General features: G+C 52.0%; 1 protein-coding gene across 1 annotated transcript; it reads right to left on the reverse strand.

The window, feature by feature from the left end:
- Positions 1–533: 533 nt before the first annotated feature.
- On the reverse strand, positions 534–20,930 carry zip (myosin heavy chain 10). Its single transcript, XM_018640660.1, has 12 exons — positions 20,860–20,930; positions 18,082–18,364; positions 9,414–9,556; positions 9,162–9,318; positions 8,506–8,523; positions 6,731–6,823; positions 6,273–6,615; positions 3,890–6,162; positions 3,011–3,769; positions 2,082–2,873; positions 1,308–1,964; positions 534–1,194 (listed from the first exon to the last, which is right to left on the reverse strand). Exons 1-12 carry the CDS (start codon positions 20,928–20,930, stop codon positions 868–870), a joined length of 5,916 nt encoding a protein of 1,971 aa, XP_018496176.1. The 3' UTR covers positions 534–867.
- Between the last annotated feature and the right edge of the window lie 1,933 nt (positions 20,931–22,863).

Here is a 22,863-nt window from a genome sequence, read left to right on the forward strand (position 1 = left end):
TGAATTGTCAAAAATCAGCTTGCTATGAGTGGCACGTGTGTTTCAGCAGTGTATCATATACTGTAGACTCGGAATAAATGGAGAACCCCGTGTGAAGCGGTCGCGGCTATCTCGCAAGGCTTTCGCTCAGGGTTTCTGTCTGTGCCTCGGCTCGGTGAATGTAGATTTGCTCTGCATGTAGAAGAAGGCTCTGCGTGTTCTCTCATACTCGGTCAGAGAAGAAAATTGAATATTGCTGTCTCATTTCACAGGTGCACGGGTTTTAAATGGATGGCTCCGTCGATTGAGCCTCATTGTCCGTAGGTCTTCGGGAGCAAATTTCGTTTCAGAGCCCCGCGTAAGAAACTGTCCATGAAAGTCTCACTGCTCCTCTTACGATCGTAATTTTTGCGTACGGGAGCATGCTCATCTGCCGTCGAATAGACTTCAAGTACTCGACCACCGGAGCGCTCTCTGCAGTGAATTTACAGGCGGAGGAATGTTCGCACTTGGGAACACTAGTTCATTAGCTGAATCGATCGCTCGGTTTGTCGAGTTATAAAGATGACCAATTTATATTAAGAAGTTCAGTCAAGAGGAGTTTCCCTAATAAGTGCTGCTGTAGGTAATATATTCATCATCAGTCTTCCGAAAAAAAAGTTCTCGATAACAGTCGTCTCTCCCGTTCGTCTGCTGCAACATGTCCCATGTTCTCGTCCTTGTCTCTCTCGTTGGCATTGCGATACATTGTGGAGTACACGTAGTAGTGATAGTAGTAGGTTGAAGTCACTTGGCATCATTGCAGACAACGAATCGATTCTCATTCGCCCTTCTGTAGGGGGAACGTCGCTGTGCTTCCGCCGCGACAGGGGAAAGCGAAGAAGGCTTCTATTGGATCTGCCCGTCTTCGGAACTTGCCAAGCTGTCGTCAGGCAGAGAAACGGGGCTCTCGTCGCCCCTCGAAGGAGTAGATCCCTTGAATAGTCCGCCACCCGCTCGGCGCAGTTTCGCCCGGGTGTTGTTCAGGTCTGCCGTCAACTTGTCGTTCTGCTCCTGGAGCTCAACGAGTTCTCGTTGCAGCTTTCTTCGATGGGCTTTCTCTCGAGAGTTCTCCTCATCGATCTCTTCGAACTGCCTCTGTGCAGCTCGTAGCCGTACAGACATCTTTTCCAGCTGATCCTTGGTGTGCTCGTTGTTGCTACGCTCTTCATCCACCTGGAAGATGCGAATTTCAATAAATTCCCCTCAACTACCGTTAGTGAATAGGTTGGTATCAAGAACATTTGGGAAGCTAAGGAAAAATTCGAGGGTCTTCTCCTCTCGCTGACCTGGCTCACGGCGTCTCTCATTCTCTTCTCGAGCTTTCTGGCTAGCCTCTGGGCGGTCTGCTTCTCTTGCTCGGCGAGGTCGAGCTGTTCTTCGAGTTTGGCGTTTCGCGCTTCGAGTTGAGCGGTAGCGCTTTTAATTTTGCTTCGCTGAGAAGTCTCGGCTTCTTGAAGTTTGGCGCGCAGTTCTTTGATTTGGCGCTCCAGAGCGGCGTTGGAATTCTCCAGTCGAGCCGAAGTGTTCCTTTCTGTCGCCAGCTCGGCATTGACGGTCTCGACCTGGTTTTGCACCTTGCGCATTTTCTCGACGAGGATCTCTCCGTTGGATTGTTCCTCTTCGAGATCCTCTTCCAATTGGTTGATCTTAGCTTCGAGTTTCTTCTTCTCTTCAGCCAAAAAGCTCCCCCGACCTCCTGTGGTCGAGAGCTCTTCTTGCAGATCGTTCCGTTCGGATTCGGCGGCGCGTCTCGCCCGCTCGGACGACTGGAGATCTTCCTGCAGCTGGACGACTTCAGCCTCGAGCAGCTTGGCTCGCTTCTCGGCGTCCTTCGCGTTTGCGATTAGCTCTTCTTTGCCGGCTCTAGCCTCCTCGTAGTCTCGTTGGAAGTCTTTCAGTTGAGCTGCCATCTTCTTGAAAGCCCGGTTGGCGTCTTCCTTACTCTGAAACGAGAGAAAGACTGGTTGGATCAAATTGCCAACTTCCGACTTCTGCCTGAAATTCAGGAACCAAGAAAACCTTGTTTTTCGGCAGAAGAAATTAATTCGTAGAACGCGTACCTTGTTGGCCAACTCGAGTTGGTGCCCCATGTCGTTGATGTCGGCTTCGAGCTTCTTGCGGTGAGCTTGGGTAGCGGACCTTTGCTTACGCTCCTCGTCGAGTTCGCTCTCGAGGTCGCGAATATTCTTCAGGAGATTTCTCCTCTTCTCCTCGGCCTGGTCATCCCTGGCGGCCATATCTCTCTCGAACTGGGCCTTTATTGCTTGCAAGTTTACTTCCACGCGCAATTTCGCATCCTCGGACAACTGAAGTTCGTCCTCGAGCTCTTCGAGGCGTTGCTTCTGAGCGGTCAATTGACCTTCGAGGTTGCGTTTGGCTTTTTCCAACTCGTGAAGATTTCGGTCGGCGCTGCCTTGTGTGCTCATCAAGGACTCGAGCTCAGCCGCCTGCGAACGCCGTGCGGTCTCAAGCTGTTCTATGAGAATTTCTTTGTCTTCAAGGTCGCGGGTGAGCGCTAGAAGTTTCGTTTCTTTCTCGCGGCACTCTCGCTCGGCTTGATCTTTTTCAGCCAAGACGCGTTCCGTGTGGGCTTTTTCCTCGGCGAGGATCGAATCGAACTTCCGCTGTTTCTTTTCGAGCTCGGTAACCTTGGACCTCGTGGAGTCGAGTTCGATGTTGAGGTCTTCAACTTCGGCCATGAGCTTCCGCTTGCTCTTGTCGACTTTGTCGACCTGTGCGAGGTGTTCGGCGACGCGAGCGTTCGCTGATTCGAGCTCCTTGGAGAACTTTTTCCGCTGTTCCTCCAGCATTTGTTCCCATTCCTCATCGCTCTTCTTCTTGGCTTCCCCGATCTGGGGGGGGGAGAATTGGAGCTTAATAGAGGATACTTCGCATTCGGAATCTGGACTGTCATAGCATCTCATGGGACTATTATCGAGCATATGAATGATTCTCGATTAGTATCATCATAATAATTATTATAATTTACCTGTGCTTGGAGAACTTGGATCTGTTTATCCATGGTTCGCTTGGCCCCCTCTTCTTCATCGAGTTGATCTTGCAGTCGCTGTTTCTCAGCTTCCAAAAGACGGAGTTTCCCGCTGAGGGCCAACTTCTGTTTGGTTTCCTCCTCGAGCAGCTCCTGAACTTCGGCGAGCTGAGCTTCCAGATTCGAAGAGTTCTTCAGACCGGCCGTGGCACGCTTGTCTAGTTCCTCTAACTGAGCAGATACAGACTCCAGTTCGGCCTGGAGTTTGCTGCATCTCTCCAGGGCGTCCTGCTTGAGGCGCTCAGCGTCGGCGACTTTCGCGGACGCCTCCTGGAGCTGATGCTCCAGAGCCTTTCTCTTCCGCTCTGATTCTTGTCTAGCTGCGATATGACCCTTGATCTCGTTGGCCATGTCGATGTTCTCGGCCTCGAGATTCTGTTTGGTCTTCTCCAGGTTGAGTTTGGCTTTCTTCAACGATTCGGTTTGCTCGTTTAGCTGCTCAACGGTCTGGTGGTGTTTGGCCCGAAGATCGGCGAACTGACTGTCTTTCACGGACATCTCGTCTTCGAGTGTTTTCTTCAGCGCGGCCACTTCGTGTTCACGCTGTTTCTGCAACTCTTTCTGAGTGGCCGTGGAGTCCAGCGAGTCGAGAAGCTCGTTCTTGAGCCGCTCCAGTTCCTCGTTGAGGTCTCGCTTCTGTTTTTCACTCTTCTGTCGGGCAGCTTTCTCCGACTCCAGGTCCTCTTGGATATCACCCATCTGGAAGAAACGGATATTGACCAATGTAAGACGAACTATGCTTGCAAATACATACGCTCCTGATAATCGGGTGGCACGTTCGTCGCGCGTGGATCCAGACAAAGAGAAACGATTCCATACCTGCGATTCGAGTTCCCGAAGAGCTTTCTGGGCCTGGGATTTGGCAAGGGTTTCCTCGTCGCAGCGGACGAGGGCTTGGTTGAGCTCCTCCTCCTTCTTGCTCAGCTGGAGTTGCATTTCCTCGAGCTGAGCTTTCTTCTCGTTGAGCTGCTCTTTGATGTCGTTCACCTCGGTATCGAGTTTTCGCTTGGCTCTCTCGAGTTCCTGTCGGACATCTTGTTCCTTACGGAGTCTCTCTTCAAGATCGACGATCGTGGCTTCCTGCTTCGCCTTCAACTTGGACAGCTGTTTGCACTTCTCTTCCTCTTCTTGCAGGGTCTGCTCGACGTCTTTCAGTCGATCGTCCATCATTTTCTTCTCTTTCAGGAACTTCTGGTTGGAGTCTTCGAGAACGGCATAGCCTTCCTCGAGTTTTTTTATTTTTCCATCGAGTGCGTACTTTTCGATTTGGAGCTTCTGTCGCTGCCCTTCCTCCTCTTCGAGCTGTTCCTCTAGGTCGGTGATGTTCTGCTGGAGCTTCTTCTTGTCGTTCATCAGCGCCTGGATCTTCTCCTCCTCCTCTTCCAGTCGGCTCTCTAGCTCGTGACAACACTCCTCCAGCTCTTGCTTCTTGGTGAGCAGGCGCATGCGGATCTCTTCGGCTTCTGCGCACAGCTCGGTCTCGTTCTGGAGCTGTTCGCTCAGCGTAGCCTTCTCCTCGACGGCCTGCTGGAGAGATCGTTCCATTTCCTTCATCTCCTGCTGAGCCTTGTCGAATTTGTCCTTGACCTGTTTGAGCTCTTCGTCCTTAGCGTTCAACTTCTCCTCCTGCTTGGTGACCTGGAGGAGAGGTTTGACTTTGGTGTAAAGTCGCCACCAGGGCCAATTGCGGAGCTTCAGATAACTCGCGCAATTCCGTTGAATTATACGAATGGCATTCAATTGCATGGTGCGTTTCTGGTACATGCGGCGGGCGAGTAGACCTCGACAGTACGCCTGGAATTGGATGATGAGATCCGAGATTTTCATATCGCGTTCCTCTTCGAGTCCGGCTAGGACGCCGGTACGGAAGAAGATTTTCGACTTTCCGATTCGGAAAAGATTGTTGTCCAGCTCGAGTGCTTTGACCATTTTCTCGACGGCGGACTTTCCGTCCATATACCCCTTAGGAATTACGTTCGGTGTCAACAACTCGTACCGCTGACGGAACTCGCTGAAAGGGATGCGGTTCGGGAAGCCCTGGCGACAGATTCGAATGCCTTCTAACACTCCGTTACAGCGCAGCTGATCCAGAACGAGGGGCGGGTCGATCCGGCCCGCCTTCTTCTCGTGATTGGGGATTATACAGCGCACGAAATTGGCATTCGTATTGCTAAGGGTGACCATGAGCTTGGCCAACTGTTCTTTGTACAGCATGGCTACGGTTCGCATCATTCCCTTTCGCGCCCTCGCTGGGCCGAAGGTGCCGTCGAGGGTGGCTCCCATCGAGATGATTTCGGCGTCCTTCCACAATGCGGCTACGAACGGGTCCTGTGACTGTTGGAGAATCTGGACGACGTTGTCATTCAGGGGGTCCATGTTTTTCTCGAGCCACTGGCTTGCGGAGTACACGACGCTCCCGGCGTAGTGCACGATGCTGAAGTCGGCGTCGGCGATTCCCGATCGAATGCGATCGCTCTTGATGAACTTCGGATGCGTTTCGTGACCGCTCTGCAGTTTCTCTACGAACGTGCGATCGGTCGCTTTCGGGTAAATGCACTCTTCGTCTAGGATGGCGAGGATTCCTGATCGGTTGTCGATCAGGTCGATCGTTGGCTGGAGGTCGAGACCGAAATCGATGAATTTCCACTCGATACCCTCCGCCTGATACTCTTCTTGCTCTAGGATGAACATCGTGTGGTTGAAAAGTTGCTGAAGCTTCTCGTTCGTGTAGTTGATGCACAGCTGTTCAAAGGAGTTCACGCCAAAGATTTCGAATCCGGCGATGTCGAGAATTCCAATGAATGAAGTGCCCTGACGGGTGCTACGGTCAAGCGATCTATTTATCCGGTGGACAATCCATTTGAAGAGGCGCTCGTAAAGCGCCTTGGCGATCGCTTCGACGGCGAATTCGCATTGTTCTTTCGTCTGCGCTTTGTTCACCATTTCTCTCCCTACTTTCATTTTGGGCTTGAGGAAAGCCTTGCTCATTTCGAGTAGACCGATTCCTAACAAATGCGATACTTTCTGAGCGACGCGATTATCAGGTAACGTGGCTTGGTCAGAGTTACGTTCCTGCTTGAAGTGCATGTTGCCTATGGAGGGGAAGGAGAACTACGTTAGGAATAATGTTCATCACGCCTCGCCCCGCGGACGGATACCTCATATCCATTGTGGAATCCATCGCTAGGGAGTGCTCGCTCACCGAACAGAAGTACAGCGGAGAGAATCTTGAAGATGCTCTTTATATCGTCCGGCGTGAAACCCATGATCTGCATGGCTTGCACCGTAGTCCTGAACTCTTCTTGTTCCTCGACGCCGGGGATCGTGACGTTCCCTTGCGAGAGGAATTCGTAGGCCCCGACGTCTTCAAGAAGCAGTTCTTTGATTTGTTCCATCGAAGCGCCAGCCAGTAGTTGATAGAAGATGTGGAACGACCTTTCGTCCTTGGCCTGTCGGATGGCTCGCGACTTTTCCAGGAGATAGGTTTCAATGTTGGCGCCGCTGATGTAACCCGATGCGTCGAAGTTGATTCGGATGAACTTGCCCTGTGTCGGGAGAAACCGGGACGGATAAGTGAAATATTTCCTCCCATGCTTATTGGCCAGAGCGGATCAAGTGATACCAGAATTCTCGTAAATGGCAAAACGAATGGATACGTACAAATCTGGAAGAATTGTCGTTCTTGACAGTCTTGGCGTTACCGAACGCTTCGAGGATGGGATTGGCCTGGAGTAGCTGTCGTTCCAACTCCGTCTACAGAGGGAGATTGTTAGAATTCGGCTTTTCAGTAGGGAAGAAATCTATCCCGTCTGCGAAAGCATCACCTTCCGACCGCATATTCAGTAGGGCTCCATGCAAAGTGAACCAGGCGCATTCGGGAACCAATCGGTTAGAGGTTCACTTGACTGCGAACCGCAACACTTTCGGTAAATAGCTGATTCCGTTTTGACAAGTTTACCGACAACGAGCAACCCGACGATCGGATCGGTTAGAATTCCAACAAGCTCGTATGCAGACTGAACTGACCACCGTCGATTAGCGACGTCACGACGAGAGTTAGACTACGGCGTTAGAATTACCCCAGTGACGTGAGTTTTCTACATTGGAACTGCAATCCCGAATCGGACCCCAAGGTGTTCGAAAAGCACCCCGCGCTGATCGGATCATCTCGCGATCGGGGAAGGCGTTGCTCTTGGCCAGAAGTCCAGAGCACTCGACCATTCCCTCCTGCAACCCCAACTCTGCCCATCCCTGCCAGCAGATGAATTATTCAGCCGGAATCACAGCGGAACCAGTCGGAAAACGATTCAGCGAAGCAATACGACACAGGCTTCATATAGGAGACTGTACTTCAAAGAAACGCGAGCATTCACGAAAAAAAACGGAAATACGACAAAAGTCACGAAGACACGCAGATCGATAGGCTATCGAACGCAGAGACAGTCCATTCATCAGGAATGGATCGCAAATCAAGATACCAATGCTCATCCACGGAGCACCGAGACAGGTGTCAGCCCCGGCCCCGAGCTCTAGTGGAGGAACAGAGCACATGCATAAGTGCTCGGCTTGCTTCTAGAGACAGAGTGTCACCTCACCGAGAGTAGGCATAGATGAGCCCTCATTATTGTGCCATTCGGGCTAGCCGGGTTAGAGCTGAGGCCGTCGCCGCCTTGAGTTATGATAGGCGGTAGCGGCTTGCCGAAGATAGGAAACTTCGTCAGGTTAGAAACACCGTTAGCTACGTCTACACAAATCTACGGAAACGGATCGACACGACGCGGAGGCAAACCCTTCGGCGCTCGAAAGGTCTCGACACAAATCACAGCAGAAGGAAACATTTCGGGGAACACCACCACAATTTCTGGCAAATTCATGAATCAACCTGTCATCGACAAGAATCCATGACTAATGATCACAGAGGAAACGAACGAGCTAATCGGAGATCGGGCAGCGATCAGAAGAGTTCTCCGAGAAGCAACACGGTTCCAACACGACATCCAATAGATAGTTACCAAGGATATCGTTGAAGATTCCGTGAAGCACCGTGGTGTTCAATGGTCATACAGCTGTGTGGTAATTGCACGACATGAGAGATAGACTCAAGGGACACGGTTGTCAGGAGTCAGAGAAGACTTCAGATCGACCAGTGATGGGAGTAAGGTCTCCATCTCAAACTCGCACTGGAGTCTTAAGACTCTCAGGCGATTTCGGACTCCTCTATTCAAGATTCAACGGATTCTCTCACACGGAGCAACGCCCCCCGTCTTTTCGCCCTTATCTATTATTGAGCCGAATTTCGGTCGAGCTCAGAAGCTGTTCAACTTGCAAGAACCCTTGAACAGGCCTCAAGTTGTTGCCGAGGCTTTGGCGGATAGCTACTCTCTTCGCATCTTTCAAGCTCCTAGTATGCCCGTACCTAAGGATCGCAAACTTACCATGTTGATCGCAGGGGGCTAGGCATGAAAATAAACAAGATCTTTTGAGTATATTGGAGTACGGGGGAGAGGGACTGATGGCGATTCTCGACTTCACACTCGACGTGTAGAAACTAGCTTCACACGGAAACAGGGTTTCAAACAAGGGAGAAACTCTCAGCTCCACGAAGAAACTCCGTCCAACCTCACGGATCGGATTCATTCACACGAATTCTCAGCTCAAGTACTCTCGGCAACAGTGATAAGGAACAAAATCAACTCCTCAAAGGGGACTTCAAAGGAGAGGAATCTAACGGTATACTCACTCAAAATATCAGGCTTCCACAATTTCTAAACTCTCTAAATTGAACGATTCGAACACATATCGAAACACAGGCGCGCTCGGTCATGGCTCCACGCTTGTTCATTGCAACGTTCTGATAAGTCTTCGAAACTACACAACAGGAAGTATTCAGGGAATGATAATTTACGTTTAGGGTGCTCTCGAAGTGGACCCACCAGGGTTAGTACCCTATGACGGAAAATCACCGTTCATGCACTCCTAGCATCGATGAATCGAACCACCATGACAACCATGCATCCATTTCCACAGGCAGCTAATCGACACGTCCTGTCGTTCCGTCATTTACGTTGACGAATGCAGCCAGACATCTTACCGAATGCAACGTCGACGAGGCGGACGAATTTTGTCTGGGTTTCGGAGCGGCAACGAAGGCTAGATATTGAATGACTTTCTTCGTGTTTTCTGTTTTGCCGGCGCCGGATTCGCCGGTACACAAGATACTCTGATCCTCTTTGTCCTGCAGCATGTGCCTGAAGGATTTTCACTCGGTTAGCTGGATCGATGAGCTCTGACAGCCGCTGGGAGCTCCATCAATCGTGTCCCAATAAAACTACTCGGCACCCACCTGTATGAGGAATCCGCTACTGCGTAAATGTGCGGCGGCACCTCTTGCTTCTTGCGGCCCTTGTAGCCCTCCATGAGCTGATCCGTGTAAATCGGAAGCTTCTTGTAGGGGTTGACCACCACGCAGAACAGGCCGGAGTATGTCTGTGAAGAAACATATGATCATTATTCGGAGTGCTTTACCCTGATCCATAGTCCATTATTAATTATTATGATGATGATGACTCTGGTGTTTGTCCTCTGTGACGATTTCTGTCGTCCCGGGGAGATTTGAATCAATGGGAGCGGAGCTGAGGGTCGATTTTTTTCGAGAGCCTGACAGCGCTGTTGATTGACAGCTAGCTGCTGAAGACGCTCATCTGAAGAGGTTTCCGAATCACCACTTCGATGAGAAGGGAGAAAGTGTTGACGGCAGAATAATTTGAAGAAACCGACGAATAATATGGCTCCGTCTAATTCCAAAAGGGGGGATCGACTCGATTGAAGACAACAAAACTCGTCATGCTCGTCCCGTGCGACTGATAGAGTCTCGCGCCAGAAAGTTCGCTGCGGTGCGACAGTCGCCAGACCTATGCGACCGCTAGACCCAATGCAACTACCAGACCTCTCGAGGGTTTCGAGGCGGAATTCCGGAAAGGCTCGAGACGTTGAGCGGCGCGCTATCGAGGGAGCCTAATAGCAATAGATATGGAATTCGCCCCTTTGGCTCATGCTCAGGTTTGAAGAAGCTCGAATTGCCCCTGACTCAGAGTACCGCTACTTAAAGTCATGGATTCTCTCGACTCCGGGCGTTGACGGAGAGAGTATTGTTTGAGCACCGCACTGTAAGGGGACATCTATTGCCCATGAAGATGATAATAATGATTAATAGAATTTATTGCCGTTCAATTTTGTTTTCGTTTCGACCGAACATTCTCTGCCCACGCTTGTGACACCAAGATCGAGCGAGTCGAAAGAAAAGCTGATCATGGCAGCGCGGCGGATCCTCATACGGTTTGTCCACTCTACCGGTGCATTTGCCCGTTTAGCCCGGCGCGCAGAGAAGGAGAGCTCCCTACTGTGCTTCCCCCGAACTGATCGATCGAGTCTCGGAACTTCGAGAAAAATATTGTAGATTCCATATTCTAGAAGGATGATGCATTTCTGAGAGCAGATTCAAGAATCGCCGCTCGACGCTGCCGACGGCAACCCTTCCAGATTAAAAGGTCTGGGTAGAATTTGGTCGCAGCTAATTCGGATTTTCCACTCACGGACAGTTCGTGCCGATCGGATCAGAAGAACATTCTATCCTTCCGTACAATGTGTCGGAGCCCCATTCTGGAACGTAGGCCACGGGCTCGCGCTCGACTAATTCTCGAATTCGAAGAAAATCCAATCTCTCTCATACATGAGAAATCCGGTCACGGAATCGAGTGACGTCTCGCCGTCAGCGTTGCTCTTCCAAGTTCCGAGCTTGCAATTGAGAGCTCAGCATCTGTCGTCGCGCACCCTAATCGATTCTCGAGCTGTTTTCCATTTCACCTTCTGGGAGTTCCCCCTTAAGACTTCTTGAAGATGAAACCACCGCTCCCGCTGTCGCCGTTTCCGCGGCTGAAGCTTCGCGGTAGTGTGCTGTGAATTGAACCCATTGTCCGTTTTGTCGCTCCGTCGTTGTGATCTCCTCCGCCCGCGCGGGACCCCAATCTGCGTTGGTGGTGCCGGTGGTGGTGCTGTGGCTGCCGATGCTGGCGTGGCCATTCTAAATGTGAGCCGAGCAAACGCAGCTCCCAGTCAGCCACACTCGCAGACGTAGCGACTGACTGACTCTCTCATACGCTTGCCAGCGGCTAGCCGGCTCGCCAGCTCGTTCGCATACAGCTCCGACTTGAGCAGCATTCAAGGGAACCAAACAAGAAGAGAACCCTATCTATCTCCTGAGAGCTCGCAGAATAACCGCTCCAGGGTTCGAAACCGGAAGCTCCCGTGTATTTCGTGTGGACTCGCGATTTCGCGGAGTTCGGAGCACCGTTCGGAATGACGGCATTACGAACCATACTGCACCCCCACCCCGTGGACGAGACTCGGGCCTACTGACCACGAGCGGTCCGTGACGATACGGAGGCAACCACGACAGAGACAACGACAATCATGGGCCGACATTCGTCAGCGCGAGATTGAAATGAGCCTCGATGGCATTTTCGATGCTCATGAAGTTGAGCTTCAGATGACGGCCGAGCAGATCCGTGGGTCAACCACTTGCTCGACGCTCGTCCGCTCACTCGCTCGCTCGTTCGCTTCGTTCAACGGCATCGCAGGCTCGTGGCTCCGAAGCTCAGTAACCCCGACGAGTCGCACTTCGACCTTCTTATCTCTAGCAGCTGTTGTCGATCGGCTCTCCTCGCAGCCGAATCATATTGTCGTTCTTCATCGTACGCTTCACTTACTCCAGGCGAGCATCATCGCTGCTCGCGGCAGGTGTGCGAGCGTTCGATGACAAATCCGAGTCTCTCATGCTTCGATACAAATCGATGCTATATGCAGAGACACAATTCAATTAGTGGAGCACGCGGGAGACTCTAATTCGTTTGCACGCCCATAGAAATTCTACTCGGCGGCTCGATCGGAATGTGTGTAGGTGATCGCATTCGAAGAGCGTTCGCTCTTTTCTGGAACTTCTCATCCACGGGTCTTCTGCGCGCTGCTCGAATCCAGGAACTAATGACGTCAAAAAGAATCCACCTTCTAAGAGAAGCGCGAGCCAGCGCTATTCCTGGCTAAGCTCGCTTCGGACACAAAGGATTCTCCGTCACATTCCGCTTTGGAGCTCTGGACAACATTCCTTTACGTTGATTCACGGTAGCAGCTCCCGTAGCTGAGCTCATCTCGGTGTCAAAGCGGTGGAAACACGGCCAGCGAATCTTGTCTTGGATTATATAAACATAAACGTACTTTCGATTCATTCAATGGATATCGAAAGCGAAAATCAGACACCTATCCTCTCAATCACCTTCTGAGCTCGGGTACGAGGAGGTACCGATATCGGACCAATGCGAGCCTGATCCAAGTTTCTGTCGGTCGTCGAAATAATTCAGTTCATATCATATGTTGTCGTCAGCAGAGCAACGACAGCAGCAGGCGGTAGCGGGAAGCCACCGAGTATCTATCCGAATGAATCGAGCGAGTCATTGCTCGAAGCTTGCGTTTCGACGTTGCTCGTCCCAATATCGACTGAACGAAGCTATGCATGAATTACGTCATGTAGTTCCACAGAAACTGCCGGTCAAAGAGCTCGAGTTTCCCCGTATGGAACCGAAGCCAATGGAGGATAAGGTTCGTCTTGAGAACACTTAGCTCTGCATAGATCGCAAGGCTTAGAGCGTCGCTGTCGAGTTTGGGAGCGGAGAGCGACCTCGATGAGTTGCCACACTCGCGTCCAAAATCTCTCGATGTTTTTCCGGAGAACGCGGAATCGCTTCCTCCGACCGACGTTCCATATTCGAGCAAGCCTTGCTGTTCATCGTTTGACGGGGCTGCATGAAAAGCATTCGCGAAGGCCATGCAGAGGATTCCAACTCGCACGATCGCGCTCAAACGCTTCCGAACATCGACAAATGGAACCGTTGCCGGCCCACCTCCCGTCTTCTTCCAATCACTGGTTATGTCATCTGTCAGCTTAAGAGCCATCCCGACCCCTAAGTCGCTCCAGCGTGGCATTCTGTCAAACAACACAGAACTCGCCATCATCCGCTGCATTGCCCGATCGGTCTGCCCACGCGCTTGGTGTCCCCTCTAGAACTGGAATACTGGAAGAACAGCTCAACGCTACTTCACCACCACAATAGCTGAAGATCAACGACACCACCCAAACGGAGCAGGCAGACGAAGTAGAACGCGTATCAACGCTCGGAATCATCGTCGGAGCGTGCGAGCTGACCGAATCGGGCAAAGCGCTTCTAATTCATGCATGGGGCATATCATTCACCTCTGTCACCGAACTGTCTCGAAAGAATTCATGGATAAGCTCCGGAGGGGGATCCGTAGATCGGATCTTAAACCGGCAGCGGCCGACAAGTCGGATATGCGACTTGAAAATTGAACCATCTGACCATCCGCAGCGATATTTCACTGTCGTCGTATGGCGGGACGGAAGGAAGGAGCAGACAGCGGTGAAGCCATAGATTTTTCACCCACGCCGATTGGTACGAGGAACTCGGCTCTCTACGAAATTTTCTGCAGGAATACGTCTGATTTTGGGTCTCGATTCTACGGGAGGACTCGGAAAGCTCTCCGCCGAGGAATCAACCGAAAGATCGCCCTTCGCTTGTCCCTGCTCCTTGGAACGTCATGGTGACGCGATTTAAGTGGCGACAAGAGCGTAGATTGAGGTCGATACATGGCGACCGCGGAAAGCCGCACCGGAACCCTCAAAGGTCACGTCCGGATGTGTGATCATGACACGCCTCGAACAGTAGACCGAAGAGCTGAGCCAAACCCACCGAGAATCGTTTAATTTACGATCAGCTGTTGATTGAATCCCCGACAAGAGGTAAGAACTCATCGGCGAGGCGAATAATCATCCTAGATTGACATTATCCTTAAGAGAGCTGTCGGGACTCGACGAAAAGGCGCGAAATTCAACTCGAAATATTTTTCGAACAGATCGCCTTCGCAATGTTCTGGGAATATTCGCGCGATGACGCCGAGGAAAAACTGTCACGGAGCTTCGAGCAGACGAGTGTCCACTAGAATTACGGGGAGCCACTTCGAACTAGCTCGTAACCGAATGCATGCCCTTAAAGGGATATGCCATAAGCTCCGTTCTGGCAACTGTTCTTGACGGTGAACGTCGAACAATCTATCCCGGAGGACCGCTATACTTCTCCGCTAGATAATTGCAGCCACCACCCGTATTTTACCGTGAGCGGCTCGCCGTAAGCTAAACATTCGGTGGACTGGATTTCTCCTATTCAAGAAAAGCGACAGATATGGGTGGCCATCAAATTCCATCATTCAGCCAGGAGCTCACAAGTGTGTAGTGATTCATAGACTGGATCTCGAGACTGAGTTTAAGTCAACGGAAAACGATCGCTGAATCATCCTTCGACTGACTGGGAGTCTTGCCTTGACGCCACGGATAGCGTTCTCCTCATCGTTGTTTAAAAACCAAATTCTCTCCTTTATATTCCGCAAATCACTGTAAAACTCGCTGTTAGTCGGAAAGGTATCAATTTAGACGAATTCACTGCGCGACATTTCTTCGGTGACCGGTTCTCCTATTCTGTGGATCACGGTGAGGTGGGTTAATCCCGCTCGGAGCGGAACACGGATTGTTGGCTGATTGCTCGCTCGGTCGGTCGATCGCTTGGCTGCTCGGTAAGCGGCATGACCCAAGAGCGCGAGCTCGAAGAGCGGCCGACCGAGGTAAGGGAGAAGGCTGTGTGGCTAGAGAAAGCAGCAGCAGCAGCAGAAGTGAATCAGTGCGATCTTCGTCGACCTCAGGGGTCCTCTCGCATTTGTGAAATCTCGTTTCGCTAAACATAGGCAGTCAGCGTGTTACGTTGTCTTCCGCCGATCTTTGAGCCAGCTTGAGGCACACCGATTATCGCCGCGTTTTTTTTTCTCTTGCCTCCGAAGTCGAGGAATCAAGATGGACGACACGCCGTGCAGGAAGAAGCTTCTCTCCAGAAGCTTCTCCGCGCTCGTAATGAAGCTGCATTACGACTCATTACAAAACGGTGCGAACCCTCTAGGGAAGTAGGTACCAATCGTCGAGCGATAGTGTCAGTCCCGAAATGTAAATCAGTCGATTTCCTGCGATTTCTACGCGAAAGCCTCCAACGTCGCAGGTCGGTTCGGAGCAAAAGCAGCAGAAGGTGCGCTCCTCCATAGGGAAGGTGTTCTTCCAGTATTCCTATCAAAAGTAGCACCAACGAAAAGTCGGAGTCGTCGTTTCGATCATCACAATCGGAAGAGTGATCATTAGAGAGCGCGAATTCCGCGCGGGCGCCGAAGATCGACATTATTTGGCTTTCTCTTCGAGAATCTATTTGCATGTCCGTTCGTACGTCCTGGCATCGAGAAAGGGGCCGTTTTCTCAGTGAGTCATTGCCGGCGGCTTCGGCGGTGGCTTTTTCGGCAGCGGCAGCAGCCGACACACATTCTGACTCCATCCTGCGAGCACTTCGGACGTTATCGGGATTCCAGCGTTGAGTCACGGTTCAACCAGAGTGGAGCTGTCAAGGTTTCGCGCGCGCACCGCCGCCGGTCGGTCGGTCGACCAGCCAGCCAGTCGCCGGTAAGCCAAGCGCCTGGGAGTTCTGCAGCATCCGAGCAAGCATAACATGACAACCAAGAGACCGACCCGAGCAGCTATACTTCTGTTCAGCGCCCGGCGGGCCGGAATACTATGTCCAGTGTCGTCGTCACGCTCCCGAACGAGCTCCCACTTTGGACATCAAAATGTGTTCACGTCGTTATCAACTTTATAGAACGCCGACGCTCGCTCCAACCAAATTGTACTTTCGCGATAGTACGATATCGACGCGAGACCGAACCCCGTTTGGATTTGACCGCAAGACTTCGTTCGCTCTCTCCGGCAGAGAACGGGAACATTTTTACGAGGCGGATCGCAGGATCCGGGGACGGTCAGAGACGAGGAGGCGCACAGAGTCCGCAATGATCGACTTCGTGGAGCGGGGAAGGACTCTCGCTTAGGCACGCTTCACGGGCGAGAGTTGCGTCAGAGAGGACGCTTGGAAAACCCAGGCGTTCCCGATTCGACGTCAATTGCCCCAGGATGCGGCAAAGTTTTGTCTGCTAAGGGTGGCGCGAACATCAATGTTCATCGCGCGAATATCCACGGATCAGCGGATGTCATAACAGAAAAGAACGTGCCAAAACCTCGGTCATATCGAAAAAGAGAACCAGGAAGGATTCCGGTGCCAGAGCCTGGTGCTAAACTAAAAAGGAAATACGAGAAACACTTCTCATCTACAGTGCGGACTGGATGAGCATCGATCCCGATCAGCTACATTCGATGCTCCGTCGGCTCCATGACAGCTCTCGCGTCGACCGGCGATTCGAACGCTAACGTCGTACGTTCAAGAACCTTCTCCCGGAGTCAAGTCGAAATGACGGATGACACCACGCTCAGCAGGGCTCGCGCGAATCGAACGCTTTCGCCAAGTCCCCGATCAAGTTCTTCAAGATGATGCTCAACGCTCCGAACGTAGTTGATTGTCTCGAGTTCTCATCGAGTTCGAGTTGGTCAGCGATCTTAAGACCGACGGTGAGAGCACCAAAAGTAGCTGCGACGGTAACCGCGGTAGAAGCTAAACAGAGAGTGCCGAAAACACCGCTTCCTCTCAAATCAGACGAGTCTACTGAGGCATGGAGGAGCATAATATTATACAGAACAGTACCATCGGGCGAATCGACCTCTTACAGAATGCAGATGTTTTCAGGGACTTCGGAACGAAAGCCGTTGCCGCCGCCACCGCCGTCGAAGACGACGACTCTCGTCATTCTCAACGGCGGCGACGGATGGACAGACAAGCCATCGACGAGCCAATGTTCATGGGTGGGGCTTGCTTCTTCTTCTCGAATGACTGTGCTGTATCAAGAGCACAAATGAATTCCCGCGCGACTCGAACGCGCCGGAGAAGACGGAGAGGTACAAATCGATTTCCGTCCAAATAATTGGAAAACTGTGTCTACAGTGTGCTGAACAAGTCGAGCTCTTTTTTCGGTGTTCGCCCTTGGATAGAATTTATAGACACTGACTTGTGCACGGCGGATCCGACTGAGTCACTTGACATTCGCGGGATTCTCCCAAGGGACACCCCACGGGGACAGAATGATTTTTTCCGGTTCAGTGAAAGGTGACTGATCAGAAAGGATCGCGGTCGGGACCGTTTCTGATCCATGAGGGAGTTTCCAATGAGGCTTCCTGGAGACGTTTCTCGGAGAGGTAGGGCAATAATCGCCTACTCCGGGAGCCGAAAAACTGTAAGACACCGCAGCAAGAGCTTTCAGTGCTGGATTCCCCGGGCTGAGGCTTTGAGCGAGCCGATGAAGCTCGCGATGCAAATGAAACGATTTCTTCCGTCCAGTAATGAGTCTTCAGCAATTACAGGGTGAAAAAGAAGAGAAATTCTGAGACAAAGAAAAATATCTTCTCACGAGGACTCAAAGCGGGACCGTCTTCGGACAGGGAATTCTCACAAGTGAACAACCTATGCTGGTTAGTGCAGAATTCCAAGCCGAGAGAATTCTCCACAAGATTTCCGCAACCGTTAGACTGACCATGGTCTGCAATGATCGGACGGGCCGAGAGAGCCTGCTGCCGGGATCTAAGGGACTCCAAAGTTAGCACGCGATTCGAGTCTAGAGTTCGAGGTCAAGGTAATTTGCGCAATCAGGCTTTCAGTTCGACAAGATGAGCTCAACAGCTCAGAATGAGCTCATAGAATCGGGTCGGAAGGAATAAGGTAGCGATTTTCTAGATTGCAGACTGGACAAAAGGATCAAACTGAGAAGAGTCTGCAGTGCAGGGCATCCTTAGTCACAGTCAAATCAATCCCACGCCCTAAGGGCATCGGCAGCAGGAAGCTATCTCGCTTTCGAAGCGAAGGGAGAGCCTAAATCCAGGCGGTGCCTGGGTATCTCCGTTTCCGGTAGAGGGTACTCACGTAGATTAGTCCTGAGTAGTATCTCTCTTTGATGTTGTGGAGCACACAGGCTTCGTTGAGACATGTCAAGTCGGCCATGTCGTCAACTCTGTCGAAGTTCGGGGGATTCATTTTCTGGATGTCGTCCCGACTGACGACCATTTTTTTCGCGGTCTCAACCAATTCCACTTCGAGCTCGTCGCCGCGTTCCCCTCGAATCGACGCCGCGCAGAATCCTTGTGAGTCGTGCGGGACCCAGACGAGTTTCCTCGCGGTCCATTCTGCTTGCAATGCAGGATCATACCTTGAAAGGAAGCGTGACCCATTAGATACTCCATCCCGACGGTCTTGAATGCGGAAAACATGCGCTCTGGGAATCATTGTCCTGAAAACCAAGGCCCCGGATGATCGACACCGCCGCGCTCCCCAGGACTTGAATCTCATCATGCAAGAATAAAATACCCATAGGTTAGAAGCAACCCGGGAAAATGCTGAATCTCGGTCGAGGGTACTTCGGGAACGAGTTTGCGGATGAGCCAAGCGAAAAACAAACCATGTCGTGGTTTTAGTGCCGTGTATTTCCCTGCGGTAATTGCTTGTTCTGCCTAGCAACCCTACAACAGCTGTGTGCCGCGCAGATCTATCGGAAGAGCTTCGGATGTGTCCGCGTTTCCGACCAAGGTAGCTTTGACAAAGGTAGCACATAAGGCATTCCAGAGCGCAGCTTCGAAATCCCAACCGTGAACTTGCACGTTCCCACTTTGTTTGCTTATTCAAGACCTATTCTCCGACGGTCGGTTAAAAAAAATGAAACTGCAACTGAATGTTTACATGAGCTCGGAGAACCACTGCCGCGGTTATGACGTCAGTGCAATGTCGAATGTTCGTCTAATCGCTGAGCAAATGACTCGCAGAGGATCCTCCGACTCGATGTCGAAGGACAGACATTCCCAAGACTTGTCGTTCGGAGATCAAATCCACCTCCTGGTCGCAGCATTTGTCCATGAAACAAAATAGGCGTTTCGAGGACATTCCTGGCCGTCGATAGCAATGAATATACGCAAAATCAAGCTACCGATTGTGCTCGCAAATATGTCGCACAGGGAGCCGCATGTTGTTCTCGAACCGATCGTTTTTTCGAAGCCCTGGCAGCTCGGAACCTTGCGTCTCCTTCAATCAAGCCCGTCGCACAACACGATCCTGAGTAGTTTTCGCGCTTCGTTGCCTGTTTGGCTTGGTATGACTCAATTCATATACACCGTACACCATACAAATCGCTGCTTTCCGTCTCTGAATGGTGCGGGGTAGGGAGGAATGCGGAGGGGAACTCCTGACCGCGATGGGACTCCTATCTCGCCGGTCTCCTATACCGTACAAAAAAAAGTGGAGAATTCAAGCGAGCCACTCTCGTGAACCATGCATAACATCATGTCTGAGTGAGCCACGCTCGAGTCAGGCTTGGAGATCGGCTAAATTGAGGGCCCGACCGTTGCAAGGACGGCGCTCACGATTTCGCCCTAGCCGAAGCTTGGCTGTTGGCTTTGTTATAACGACAGAAATTTCAAACGCCAGAATGCCCCTTCAAAGAGTTCACTGTTTTCCACGAGAAGAAACACTCACGGCACACATGCAGCTCATAGCAGCAGCAGCAGCAGCAGCAGCAGCAGCAGCAGGAGGAATCTTAGCGGCAACGGTCGCTCGGCCGGCCGGTCGGTCAGCTCACACATTATGGCGACGACCAAGACCACGATACGCTATGAGTGCCGTAGAATTTCTTTAGGTAATATTCGTTGGACGGAAAACTATGCGGCAACACTTTTAGACACTTTTAAACGGCGAAAAGCTTAGACGCACAGAAACCACACACGGAGTCAGTTGCACTGCGCCGAAATGGATCCTCGACAATACCTCAGACCAGTTTATCGGATCTAGCTGTCAGGAAAGCTATGGGTTCGTCGAGATCGCTCGATTCTTAGTGCCTCCGTCATTTGAACGGAACCGTGTCCTGGGTTTCGCAACTCACACTCGACCTCCGGTCGCAACTCACACTGATCGATCCCGAGCAGGAGTCGATCACTACTTCGAAACATGTGTCCCGCAACTTCGGCGCGGAACAATAAATTTTCCACCGCAGTCCGTCTCGAGCTCGTTCTGCGTGCACGCCAAGACTCTCAAGAAAGTGCCTATTCCGGCCTACGATACTTCGTGAATTGAACGAGCTGATCCGAACGCTTTCTCCGGTAAAATCCGCAGGAAAGTTTTTGGCTGAGTGAAACAGAGGACCTGCTCAAAAAGCTTACCGCTCGTGAGATTTGTCATCTCTCGAGAGTCCAAGACGAGAGAGCTCGCTTCCTTCCAATTCACCAAATCATTACACGACACTTTCATCGAAACCTGACGATGACAGGTGGATGCCCTCCCATTTTTTTCGGATCACGAGTGATCACGAGGATCCCCACGAATTCAGACGAGAATTATTATTATCATCGTTCTCAATGTAGGAAACTCTCCTCCCGGAGAATATTAAGGCATCCGCAGGCCACGTCGCGTCGCACGCGGACTCCGCCGGCATCGGTTTGACAAGCAACGATGGCCACCGGTGGTCTTCGGCAGGCGGACAGGCCACGACGGAGCAAGCCGAGCGAGAAATACCGATGTGCGAAAACTACGAAAATCTCGATAATACACGCTCCGATTGTCCTTAGTTTCGGGGCCGGTGCCTGCCAAAGAAGCGGCTCAGGCGAGCGGTCCGCATTCCAGCAGGCCGGTCTTCAATCCAGCAGGAGTTCGTTGACTTACCGGTCGTTCTTGCTGGCGACGAGAAATTTGAAAACCGGCGAGTTGAGGTTGACTCTGGCCGCGTCCCCCATGATGCTGCTCGACGACGTTGTTTCGGTCGCCGCTTTCGTCGTCGTCGTTATCGTATTCGTCGGTCAGTAGATAGTTTCTCTACCAACCAATTGTTTTCAACACCACCTTCAGCAGCCGTGGCTTGCTCGCTCGGCACACAGACAGCTCACTTCGACGAAACTTCAATCACTACTGCGGCGGCTGCTTCGGCTGCGGTGGCTATGCCTGCTGCGGCGGCGGCGGCGGCAGCGGCTGCTGCTGCTGCTTCTAGGGTTGCGGCGGCAGTTGTTGTTGTTGCCTGGCTGCTGCTGCACTTCACCACCACTTTTTCGTCGTCGTTGTGAGAGCGGCCGGCGCGTCGTCTGGTCGAGCCTGCTGCTGCCTGCGTGGATTGTCGCCGCGCCGTTCGACTGTCCGTCTCAAGACGGAGTCATGAACGCGCTACTCTGTCGCGAGATCGACGGCGGCGGCCGCCGCTGGAAGAAGCGCCGTGACGGGCGACTCTCTTTCTGACAGCAGCAGCGGCAGCAGCCTCTGTGTGCTGCGTGAACGCTAGCGACGGCGGCGGCTAGCGCGGTAAACGGTAACGACGGCGGAGCGATCCCGGCCGTCGTCTGCTATGTCACAGGCGGGGCGGCGGTAGCGCAGCAGCGATCTGACAGACCCGCGACGGACGGGCGGGCGCACGGAGAGATTTACGAGAAGAGTTCTCCCAGAGGAGGAAAACGAGGGAGTCACCAAGGGATGGTGGCGACAACCGATCCGTGGGAATGATGACGATGATCTCGGATCCCACCAAGAGCGCTGAAGGGCCCACGAGCGCGGAAGGTTCTGAAACTGGGGACCAACAGACGAGAATCTTCAAAATCGCCCAGAGCTCAGAGCGGAGTCAACTCCAGGAGCCTGGGACGATCTCTTTATAGCTAAGAGCAGATGCCTAATCGGGTATTCGTGGTTCTGCGGGGATTCGTCATCCTGCGGTCGCAGCGGAGAAACGCGTCAGATTTTATGGCATTCGCAGACCGTCAGCGGCCGGTGGATCGGACCGCAGCGATAATAAGGGTGACGATGTCGATGATGAGAACATCGTTCCGCTGGAATCAGACATGAGGAACGGCTCGGAGTCCGGGATGGCACGCACATATCGTTCATGGTGTCAGAATTCAATCACATGGACTCTTGGTATTCATCACGCTAAGGGTTATATTGGATTCTGAGCAGTTCCTCTGGACCAGAAAGAGATTCGACGACATCCGATGCGGCGGACGTGGAGCTTTTGATGGGGACTTGACTCAACTTGCAATGTTCGTCGACGGAACGGAAAATCCTTCGGATATCGACGTTGAGTCCTCTTATGCGTCTATGCCCATGGAGACGCTCTCGAATCAATAAGATTCAACGCACCTGCCGTATCTGTTCATTCCGCTGATGGGCATCCCGAGCATTCGCTCCGTCTAGATTCTAGTTCTTGCCGATTTGCGCCCTTGATGGGGACGGTGGTTCCCCGCCCTTGCAACGAATCGCTCCTAAAAAGAAGAGTGTAAGCGCTCGATCCGGCCGCTGAGGACCCCGAGCTAGTCTCCCAATGCGACCGAGATCAGCCGAGATTTGTGCAGCACCTTGCCGTCTTTTCTCGTATCAGCCTCTCTCTGGTGGCCCCGGACTATGTACGTGGGTGCGGTCTCGTTCTGCGCACGGAGACTTCCGCTTTTCGGGGAAAAATCCGTATTTCTTTCCGATGAATGACCGAGGGCAACTTGGTTCATACTGCTCAGGTCAAGACTAGGTAATCTTCTTGACCCTCAACGAGATCATGATTTCTTCTTCAAAAATCTATTGTCATTTCATCTCGGGGAATGTCTCATGATTGGGAAAGCCTCGTTCGTGCTGATCGAGTTTCCGAACACAATTCCCGCGATATAGTAGAGTAGAGCGTTGAACCATATGATCGGA

This window comes from Galendromus occidentalis, unplaced genomic scaffold (assembly GCF_000255335.2).
Source record: "Galendromus occidentalis unplaced genomic scaffold, Mocc_1.1 scf7180000077495, whole genome shotgun sequence".
Lineage (NCBI taxonomy): Eukaryota > Metazoa > Arthropoda > Arachnida > Mesostigmata > Phytoseiidae > Galendromus > Galendromus occidentalis.

Bases quoted from the DNA above. Each gene is read 5' to 3' on its own strand.
- zip (XM_018640660.1), bottom strand. From the start codon at position 20,930: ATGGGGGACGCGGCCAGAGTCAACCTCAACTCGCCGGTTTTCAAATTT. The intron at 9,557-18,081 runs GTGAGTACCCTC...GTTTCTTCACAG, and splicing joins ACTACTCAGGACTAATCTAC to ACATACTCCGGCCTGTTCTG. The intron at 3,770-3,889 runs GTATGGAATCGT...CGTTTCTTCCAG, and splicing joins TTCGGGAACTCGAATCGCAG to ATGGGTGATATCCAAGAGGA.